Genomic DNA, 10,745 nt, shown 5'->3' with positions numbered 1-10,745 from the left:
AAGAAGCAAGAGTCAGGGGACCAGGACGTGTCTGCTGAGAGATTGTGTCTTCTGTCTACCCGTGAAATCATAACGACATAGTCATCTAAGCAGGACAGGACCTCCAATGACCACACCAGTTGACATATCATCTCACAAGACTCTACCCCTAGGTGAAGAGCTACAGGTAGTTAATGATTGATGAGAGAGAGAGAGAGAGAGAGAGAGAGAGAGAGAGAGAGAGAGAGAGAATCAGTCTTTTCCAGAGAGGAGTCCCCTTAGAGGTTATCTACTCCTGAATGGTCAGCCCTAAACACATAGATATATGAGCAACACTAATTGAACTCAGTAGGTTATATTTATATATATGTATCTGTGTGGAAGAAGAGGCCATGAATTCTAGAGGGATTTGTGGGGCACAAGAGAATTTCAGGGGGGAGATGGAAGGGTGGAACTGATGTAAATACAGTATTCATGTATGAAATTCTCAGGGAAAACATTCCACCTGTTTTCTGTAATTCCCTGTTTAGAACTCCTCAGTGTTATTACCCTTTGGATGAAGCTCCTTTGCATGATGTATAGAGTTCTGCCAGCTACAGCCATGTGTACCTCTTTAGCATGATGTATAGGGCTGTACTAGCTACAGCCATGTGTACCTCTCTAGTGTGACGTATGGGGCTGTACCAGCTATGGCCATGTGTACCTCTCTAGTGTGATGTATAGGGCTGTACCAGCTATGGCCATGTGTACCCCTCTAGCTTCCTTCTTCACCCTGTATCCTGTGCCCAGCCACTCCAGCCTTTCACTGTCTCCCAGATACAGTAATTTCTTGGATCTTTTCTCCTCTACATTTAGTCCACATCCACCCTTCCTTCCCACCTTTGCTGTCTCGGGAATGTCTCTTCATCCTGTCCTTTCCAGATAAATGGTATCTCTCCTGGAAGGCCTTGTTATAGCTCCCAAGTATGGTCTGTTATTCCTTCTCCATGTTTCTGGAACTTAGGATAGCATGGTGTTTAAAGATTCTCAAGTCAGACTCCCCTTCAACCCACCTTGGCCCTTTGGATGTTTGAGTACAAGATGAACGAGCTGCCTTCCTGGGTCTTGTTTTGCTCTCTCTGTAGGATGGGGCTAATATTGCAGACACCACACATTTCGTGAAGCTTGGAAGAGGCAAGAATTTAAAGTGCTTCACTCAGTGTCTGGCTGTAGTTAACACCCAACAAGTACTAGTTTTCATGTTGTCATGGTAGTCTGCATCTGCATAGTCCTCTCACAGACCTGCCCTCCTTCGGGCCGGTGGAGAGTTTGCTCGCCGTACCTGATTCCAGATGCAGTTGTCAGTAAGTGTTGCTGGAGGCCTTGTCTACAGAAACAGGTAACAGAACACAGAATGCCTCCAGTCGGTTTATGAGTGATCTGAGACCCAAGGTCATCATGACCTGGATGTCTGTGCTGTATCTCTCTGGCGGTTTCCAGGACAACACAGGAAGCAAATTTGCCACATGTGCCAGATTTGTGTCCTTTCTGTTCTGTTGTGAACTCTAGGTGACATGTCTGAGAGTAAAGCCAAGAAGGTTGAAATCAAGGACGTGGATGGGCAGACTCTCAGCAAGCTGATTGATTACATCTACACCGCAGAGATTGAGGTGACTGAAGAGAACGTGCAGGTAATCCCAGCATGGCGCATGTGCCACACACTCCACACCTGTCATTAACCCTCACCGCTCCTGTGGGCTCACCAAAGAGGAAACCAAGCCACTTTAGCTGGGTCCCATGGCCAACCAGTGGGCCACCTGGCCCTACATGTCTCTGTCTGGCGTAAGTGGCTACGCTTTTCAGCGCTGGGTCACACAGCACCTTTACATGAGCCCAACCCAGGAGCGAGGAGTTTTTAGCTCATGTTGTGTTTAGCTTATGACGGAGGAACCAGAAGCTTGGTGACTCTTCTTCTCTCCAGTTGCCTTTTTATCTCAGGGAATGTGAAGCTGTTAATGTTTCTTGTCTTGCTTTGGTCATGTAAAGGCCTAGCATGGGGATGGCATCTCAGCCAGTGTGGTTGTGACTCCTGTGTGTGCCTTTCCCCTCTCTCTCAGTCCTGCCTGGCCCTCAGTCATCTGAATCCCGGGAAAGAGGAGTCAGTGCAGAAAAAGAGGACCCAAGAGAGGACTCCCATATTGTGCGCCAGTTGGGGAGATAATTGGGGAGGCACTCTTGACCCCCACAGATCATGGGACTAAACAGATAAGAATCATTTTTTTTTTTTTTTTTTTTGCTCTTACTATTTAACAAGAGTAATGGAATATATGTGATTGGAAGGGTTTTTTTTTTTTTTGTTGTTGTTGTTTAGTTTTGCTTTTTGATGGTTGTTCTGTTTTTTGCACAAAGCCACCTTATTTACTTGAGGCTAACACCTCTTTAGTGATCAAGGTACTCATTTTCCTTATTAAAAACACCACATTTCCAGGCTGGAGCTGTCTGAGAGGCTGAATTGGTAATTGCTTGTTCTTTTAATTCAGCCCCAGTGTTCCTATTACCTGCCACACCCTTTGTTGGGCACTGTAGCTGACAGCCCTGGTCCCATGGTGTCCTCAGTATAGGGGTGAGGACAGATATCTACCAAGCAAACACACAAGTCACATCTGTGCACAGTCCCTTGGAGTGAGAGAGGTTGCCAAGGGACACTGTTTGGACGAAGGAAGAGTCTCTTTTAGAGTTAAGCTTCAAGCTGAGGCTGTAGAATGAGTAGCAGGCTGAAGGGGACTATTGGGGGGGTCAGGGTGCAGGTAGGCAGAGAGTGAGGCACACTGATTGTCCTTGCAGAGCCTGCTATGTCACAGGAAGGTGTCCTGGCTTACACAGTTACTGCAGTGACTACAACAATCCCATCCGTATGAATATGTGTCTCACTGTCTTGGCTGGCTTGGAACTCATAGACATCTGCCTGCCTCTCCTCCTGAGCTGGGATGAAAGGGAAGAGCCATCATGCCTGGCTCAAAATAAATTAATACATGATAAAATGAATAATTCAGATAATTAGAAAAGACTCTGTTGTGTTCCTTACTTCCAAGTATGGATAAGATGATAATAGCAATGAGGTAGTAATAAATAATCATTTATTATTAAGGTATTAATTTATAGATAAAAGTAATAGGGATCAAGCAGTAAAAAGATAATCTTTACAACTCTAGTCTAACCCAGTGCTGATTTCTCTGGCTCACAGGTACATTATGTGAAGGTAGATGACAGGGGATACCACAGCCAGAGCGCAGCAGAAAGAGACTTTGTTCAGGAGGGAGAGGTGGGGTGCAGTTGGGAGGATGAGTGGAAACAGAGATCTATGGGGTTAGTGGGGAGACAGCCCGGCCCCCCTTCCGCATGGCCACTGCTCCTACGCCCTTACTTCAGCTCCCCACCCCTTCCCTGTGTGACTGAGCGCCTGATGCCCGCGGGGGGTGGTGGTGGTGTGGTGGTGTGGTGGTGGTGTGGTGGTGGTGGTGGTGGTGGTGGAGGTGGTGGTGTGGTGGTGATGGTGGTGGTGGTGGTGGTGATGGTGGTGGTGGTGGTGGTGGTGGTGGTGGTGGTGGTGGTGGTGGAGGTGGTGGTGGTGGTGGTGGTGGTGGAGGTGGTGGTGGTGGTGGTGGTGGTGGTGGTGGTGGTGGTGGTGGAGGTGGTGGTGGTGTGGTGGTGTGGTGGTGTGGTGGTGGTGGTGTGGTGGTGGTGGTGGTGGTGGTGGTGGTGGAGGTGGTGGTGATGTGGTGGTGTGGTGGTGTGGTGGTGTGGTGGTGGTGTGGTGGTGGTGGTGTGGTGGTGTGGTGGTGTGGTGGTGGTGTGGTGGTGGTGGTGGTGGTGGGGAATCTATTCAGTCCCACCTCCCCTGAGCCTTCTCACTCTCCCTTCCCCGCACCCCGCTGCCAAGTTCAGTTCCCTCCCCAGAGCAGAGGTGGTAAGAGTACTCACTCTATAGGTGTTCACAAATTGACTGTGCTCCAACCCAAGTCACGCCATCTCTGTGTGCCTCCTTTTCTCAGTGTGGGCATGAGAATATCTAATCTGATAGAGCTGGTGTGAGGATAACCATGTTGACATGACCACTTCAGAGCGGGACCTGGCACATGGTGCAGATTATTACTTAAAACAGGGAGCTATGATGCCATTACAATACACAGAAGGCATTGGATGCTGATGGGGACTGAGGACAGGTAGCCAGGTAGCCGGGTAGGGAGTAGGAACCATGATAAAGGGTGGGGGGGGCGCTAACCCTATCTGATCTAGAGTTGTCTGGCAATTCCCCCAAGTAGAAGCATAGTTTGGGATACCTCCTGGATATGCCCAGAATGCTTAGCATGGACAGAAACCAGGCACCAGCAATTCTTCTGAGAAGGCCTTTGGGCTGTCTTTTTAGTAGCCAGGGGTGAAAAGCATCATCGAGAAGGCACAGGGCCATGGACTGACTAAGTCCTTCTCCCTGTGCTGGGCTGTATACCTCCATTGGATCCGTCATTCAGCACCTCTCTTCTGAGCGACTACCCTGCACTGGCAGACTGTCTACAGAGAAGTTGCTGTGACAGGCTGCTTCCCCAAGGAACAGCTGCTCTGTGGGCAGAGACAGATGGTGGGCCTGGGTGGAGGCATCCAGGAGGAAGTAGTCACTGCTGCCTGATGGGGATAAGCAGGGCAGCCACACTCAGGAAATGTTTGGGCCAATCTTTGAAGGAAGAGGGGGTGGTCTGGCTTGCCTCTTCTGTCTTTGTGCCCCTCCCTCCCCCAGGCTGAGTCTCCTGAGGGACCTCCTGTCAGGGATTGGGGCCCAAGTGGAGGTGGTTACAGTTGTGTCTCACACTAATGCCATTAGAAGCCAGGCTACGCCAGTCCTCCACTTCATCCTCGCTGGCACCTATAGGAGACTAACGCGATCTCATTTGCAGCTAATGCACAGAAGGACTTAGAAACCTGGGTTACATGGGAGTAAGTGGAGTGGGGACCTGACCCAGTTCCCTCTGACTAACCTTTGTGGAAGTGAGTGACCTGAGCCTTGGTGTCTGCTCCTAGTGGTTGATTATAATCAAAACTGTCAGCCGCTATAAGCACGTCACCCAGTTATTCTCACAAGCTGGTATGACACTACTGTGACCATGACCACTGTGCTGTTGAGACTGAGAAACACAGGCCATTGTCCTCAGCCACATGGCCAGTAAGTGGAGACACCCTTCACCTGGTGCTCTGGCTGTCCTTCACCTGGTGCTCTGGCTGTCCTCCACCTGGTGTTCTGACTGTCCTTCACCTGGTGTTCTGACTGTCCTTCACCTGGTGCTCTGGTTGTCCTTCACCTGGTGCTCTGGCTGTCCTTCACCTGGTGCTCTGGCTGTCCTCCACCTGGTGTTCTGACTGTCCTTCACCTGGTGTTCTGGCTGTCCTTCACCTGGTGCTCTGGCTGTCCTTCACCTGGTGCTCTGGCTGTCCTTCACCTGGTGCTCTGGCTGTCCTCCACCTGGTGTTCTGACTGTCCTTCACCTGGTGCTCTGGTTGTCCTTCACCTGGTGCTCTGGTTGTCCTTCACCTGGTGCTCTGGCTGTCCTTCACCTGGTGCTCTGGCTGTCCTCCACCTGGTGTTCTGACTGTCTTTCACCTGGTGTTCTGGCTGTCCTTCACCTGGTGTTCTGGCTGCCCTCCACCTGGTGCTCTGGCTGTCCTTCACCTGGTGCTCTGGCTGTCCTCCACCTGGTGTTCTGGCTGTCCTTCACCTGGTGCTCTGGCTATCCTTCACCTGGTGCTCTGGCTGTCCTTCACCTGGTGCTCTGGCTGTCCTTCACCTGGTGCTCTGGCTGTCCTTCACCTGGTGTTCTGGCTGTCCTCCACCTGGTGCTCTGGCTGTCCTTCACCTGGTGTTCTGGCTGTCCTTCACCTGGTGTTTTGGATGTCCTTCACCTGGTGTTCTGGCATGCCCTCCTTGGTGTCTGGCCCTGCCCTTCCCTACACCCCCAGATGCAGTTCCAGGACTAGGTGCTTTCTGAGGCAGGGCATTTCCTCTTGTTTTTGCAAAAGGAAACAAAGCCTGTGACGGGATATCCTCTGCTGTGTTTTCACATTATCAGAGGGAGAGAAAAAACAAGACAGACCCAGCACATGAAAAATGGAGGGTTGGCTATTTGCAACCTGAGGGGAACCTGTAAACTCTTCTCCATGGGTCATTCCATGGTCTTTTAGGAAGCAGATGGGAAAGGCAAACAGGAGCTTGACCCAGGGTAATCTTCCATGCTGATAGGTAGTTCCTACTGACTCTTTCCAGGTCTTGGCCTTCTGTCCCTCAGTGGCCAAGTGTTCCATCCTATGGCTCTACCCACAGTCCATTTCAACGCAGAGAATGGAGCTGGGCTTGGGAAGTAGAGAAGAGGAAATGTTCAAGTTCAAATCCTGCAGATGTGGAAGATGGGGCCAGTCACCTCATACATGTTTCTCTCTCTCTCTCTCTCTCTCTCTCTCTCTCTCTCTCTCTCTCTCACACACACACACACACACACACACACAGAGAGAGAGAGAGAGAGAGAGAGAGAGAGAGAGAGAGAGAGAGAGAGAGAGAGAGAGAGAGAGAGAGAGAGAGAGAGAGAGAGAGAGAGAGAGAGAGAGAGAGGAGAGAGAGACCTTGTCTGATGTGGCCCCAGTTTCCTGAGCAACAAGCAACAGTGCATGGGAGACTGCTAATCTCTTGGTCTCCCCATCCTCTCCTTCAATATCCTGACCACCTCCTCCACTTTCCTTCCTGTCCTGAGTGAAGGAAGTGGGGTGGGGAGAAAGGAGCCTTTGAGTGTGAAATCAAAGAGTGTAGGAGCCATTAGAGAAATCGCTAGCCCTGTTCATTGTGGGAAGCCAGCTCAAGGTGCTCAGGTGGGAGTGGGCTGAGCAAGATGAAGGGTGTGGGTGTGGGCTCCAGAACAGTGGAGTCTCATTAGTTTTTGTATACTAAGTGGGTTTTGCGAACAGTAGGGAAGTTGACAGCTGTGTGGGTAGTTGCCCATAGAGGGGTTAGGTGCTAAGAATGTAAGCTAAGGTACGTGCTCAGGAAATAATTTACAATTTATTATTTTTCTCGGGCTGGTTGTCATGAGCTTGGAAACTTAAGCAGTGAACCATGCTTTCTTCCTGGAGAGGAGGAGGGGGAGGGGGAGCCTGTGTCTCTGGCATGGTCTTGCGGGGGCTTGGCAGGGAATGCAGTCTGGGGATAGACAGAAATCTCACCTTGAGACTCACTGGCAAGATGTAACCGCTGTCCAAGCATGAATACACGTTCCAGGTTGCCTAGAACTGAGGGGTCCCCCAGGACTTGTTCTAAAACTAGCAGGGTCAGACAATGCAGGATGATTGGCCAAGGGTGCTGTGGGGGCCGCTTGGTGTAGAACCTTCCATTCCCAGTGTGTATTCAGCAAGAATGGCTAACGGACCTCCACCTCACTGGCAGGCACAAACTAATCTGGTCTTGGAATCTGTGGCCAGGCTGTGCGGCCCACAGGTTAATTGAGTTTTCCAGTTTATGGTTGCTTAGTGGGCAGAGGCTGCATGGTGGGGATGAGCTCCAGCGGTTAGATTTGGGGTGTAGTTGGGTTCACCTGTGTTTTAAACTGAGGTGAAGGAGATTTTTATCTTTTTCTTCTTTAGGAATGAATCAGTGGGCCAGAAAACACCAAGGACACTGTGCTAATTTAGCCCAGCCTTTCGGGGACACAGCAGGTGGGAGGTGGGCTGGGGCTGGAGGAACGGCCTTTCCAGGGAGAAGGTGAAGCTGTAGATAGACAGAGCTCTCCCTGTAGAGGGGAGATGCTGCTCCGCCCGACACACAGTGGGTTCTTGGGTGGGCCGTTGGTGCATTTGGGGAGGGATGTTGAAGGAGGCACGGCCGTCCTTCCACAGCACTGGAAGTCCTGTGACGACCCTCAGTCCAGTCAGAGCAGGATAGTTGGCTACTCTTTGTGAAAGGCCAAGGCCTGGGGATGATCAGTGGGACATTGTTTTGGGCCTAAGTACATAGAGGTGATGGGAGGATATATGGAGGGCGCAGAGATGTTTTGTGAGATCGGTATCCAGCATTTAAATTTTACACACACACACACACACACACACACACACACACACACACACACACATATGTGTATGTATATGTATGTATGTGTATATATATGTATGTATGTATCTGTATGTAGCCACAGCTGCAGACATGCCTGTTGCCATGTCTTCCTGGGCAAGTCAACAGCAGGAGTTGGTCTGGCTCAGTCTCTCCCTGAGAGCTAGGGGGAGAGCTGGGAGGAAGGACCTGGGATCAGGGAATTGCTGTGATGAACTAGTGCTGGGCTCTGCAAGTTACAGGATCTTAAATCAATGCTCTGTGGCTTTCCCTCTAAGTTTTTTTTTTGGTAGATTATCCTGGCTACTGCCTCTTCCACAGAGTGAGTGGGACAGCAGAGTCTGGGGACATGACTTTTATCTTGTTTTTATGATCTAGAGGGCAGGTTTGGGCAGCCGTGGGAAGCTTGACAGAGGTTGGTAGTGAGTGCCCAGCAGACCTGCTCAATCCAGTCTCCCCCGGTTCTTGGGAAAAACATTGCAGCTCACACCCAGGCAAGAACTATTCTGTTTTCCATGATGCAGAATAAGTGTCCTGTGACTTTTAAAAAGAAAATGCAGCTCCCCTCTCGGTCAGTTGATAAGCACCGTAAAAGCATGATCTGGTCGTTTTGCTTACTACTGAATCTTAGAGCCCTGATCAGTGCCTGACACGTAGACGCTCAGCAGGTAGGTAGAGAATGAGTCAGTGGACAACACAATAAGTACCTTTGTGAGTGAGGACAGTACGCTGAAGGAAGTGGTCCTCAGACTTGGCTAGCTAGAGAAGCATGTGAGGGAGCCTTAAACATCTCACCATGCCCAGGTCATACTGTTGTGTGACACTATTCCAGGGGAGATGCAAATAAACACCTGTTTGCCCTAGATAGGGAACCGACTGTGGGCCCAAGTACAGATGCCACCACCTCAGTCTAACTTGGTAAATCAATGAGTTTTATTGGGGCTACTTACTGGGATATGGGTGAAGGGTCACTTATAGAAGCAGAAATGACTCAAGGACAGCTTCATCACCAAAGCCCACCCCAGCAAGGGTGACAGCTCACACAGAGATCTGGAGCACACTGCGGAATCTAGTCAGCTCAACAGGTTGGAGAGTGTCCTTTGCATGTAGGTCAGTTGGTCTGAAGAGCTGGTTTCCTCTTCCTCCAGGCAGCTCAGCTTTCCAGAGAGTGTCTCTCCCCAGTCCTTATGCATGCACAAACCTGGGGAGGGAGAGCCCAGTGGAGCTGATGAGTTTCAGGGACTTCCCGAAGCTGTTGGGTTGTTTGCTTCCTTAGCTTAAGAGCCTCCCTGAAGGGTAGGATGTTTCTCCTCTCTTTAGACCACCCTGCTGTTTTACCTCCCCACAGACATCTGTGTCATAACAAGCTTTCCTTCAGGATGGAAGGTTTTCATTTCAGAAGAAACCACACAAATAGCCCACACTATTGGAATCTTTAGATGGGACACGCAGGGATTAGGATTCTCTGGGTTATGCCAGTGTATATAGCCAAGCATATAGACCCTCTGTGAGTGCTGTACAAGTGTTAGACATGTGCTGCACATGTGACACAGTTTGTCCCACTGGGTGTGGTTCCTGGCCCGGCAGGTAGAAGGTGGCTTGAGTTCTTAGTAATGAATCGGGTCAGCCCTCCTTCCTGCGGAACTTAAACCTACATTTTACTAAGGTCCTGGGATGGAGATCACCTGGAGACTTTACAGGAGGAAATGATACTGATACTCCACCTGTGGGTGTGACTTTAAAGGCAGGGTATCAGAAAATGAGGCTGCAAAGCAGTTTGGGAAGTTTGGACTAGTCAGTGAGAGGGCAGCGAAGAGCCTTGAGAAAATCTTGGGTATAAGGCCACAGAAACGTAATGGGGAGAGTGGTTTTGGGGGATGAGCTCCTTCCGTGGGACCAGGAGTCTCAGAGTGTTACCTTCTCTTGCAGGTGCTGCTTCCGGCAGCCAGCTTGCTGCAGCTCATGGATGTTCGGCAGAACTGCTGCGACTTCCTGCAGTCTCAGTTGCATCCCACCAACTGCCTGGGCATCCGTGCATTTGCAGATGTGCATACTTGCACAGACCTCCTGCAGCAGGCTAACGCCTATGCAGGTAAGGCAGGGCAGCCTGCATCTCCTCTGCACTCACGGATTTGGTCACCTGGCCTGTTAAGGACCCTCAGAGGTTTTGAGACGCAGTTTCTATTGCAGAGCAGCTATGCTTTGGTTAGGGAGACAAAACACAGATATCTAACGTGGACAAGTTTCTTTCTTTGCCAAGTGGAATGTGGTTAGTTTGTACATGGATGGTATAGCCAGCAGAGAAAGGTCTGAGAAGACTTGGGAGCATGTGTCAGTGTGTGTGTGAGAGAGTATGAGAGCGTGAGTGTGCATATGAGTATGGGAGTGTGGATGTGTGAACTTGTGTGTGTATGGGTGTGTCCGAATTTGTGTGTTTGCATGTATGTATATGTGGGTGTGCGTGTGTGCATGTGTATAAATGTTTGTGTGTGTGTTGCATAAATTGAGCTTAGGGTTAAAATAGATCCTTTTTTGTTTAAGACACATTTACTTTGGTCAAATTGTTCTATGTAGATGATATTGGAAGTCAAATACATTCTGAGCTCCTGGTGATTACTAAGTACCTCTTTACACACTGTCTTGCTTTCTA

General features: G+C 50.0%; 1 protein-coding gene across 1 annotated transcript; it reads left to right on the top strand.

The window, feature by feature from the left end:
• Positions 1-1,225: 1,225 nt before the first annotated feature.
• Positions 1,226-10,187, top strand: LOC118576293 (kelch-like protein 3; the record flags this gene model as incomplete). Its single annotated transcript, XM_036176599.1, has 3 exons — positions 1,226-1,322; positions 1,528-1,649; positions 10,025-10,187. Coding segments are annotated over exons 1-3 (382 nt in total), but the record flags the coding sequence as incomplete, so codon positions are not given.
• Between the last annotated feature and the right edge of the window lie 558 nt (positions 10,188-10,745).

The sequence above is a fragment of the Onychomys torridus genome, unplaced genomic scaffold, assembly GCF_903995425.1.
Source record: "Onychomys torridus unplaced genomic scaffold, mOncTor1.1, whole genome shotgun sequence".
Lineage (NCBI taxonomy): Eukaryota > Metazoa > Chordata > Mammalia > Rodentia > Cricetidae > Onychomys > Onychomys torridus.
This window is presented reverse-complemented; position numbering and strand designations above follow the sequence as displayed.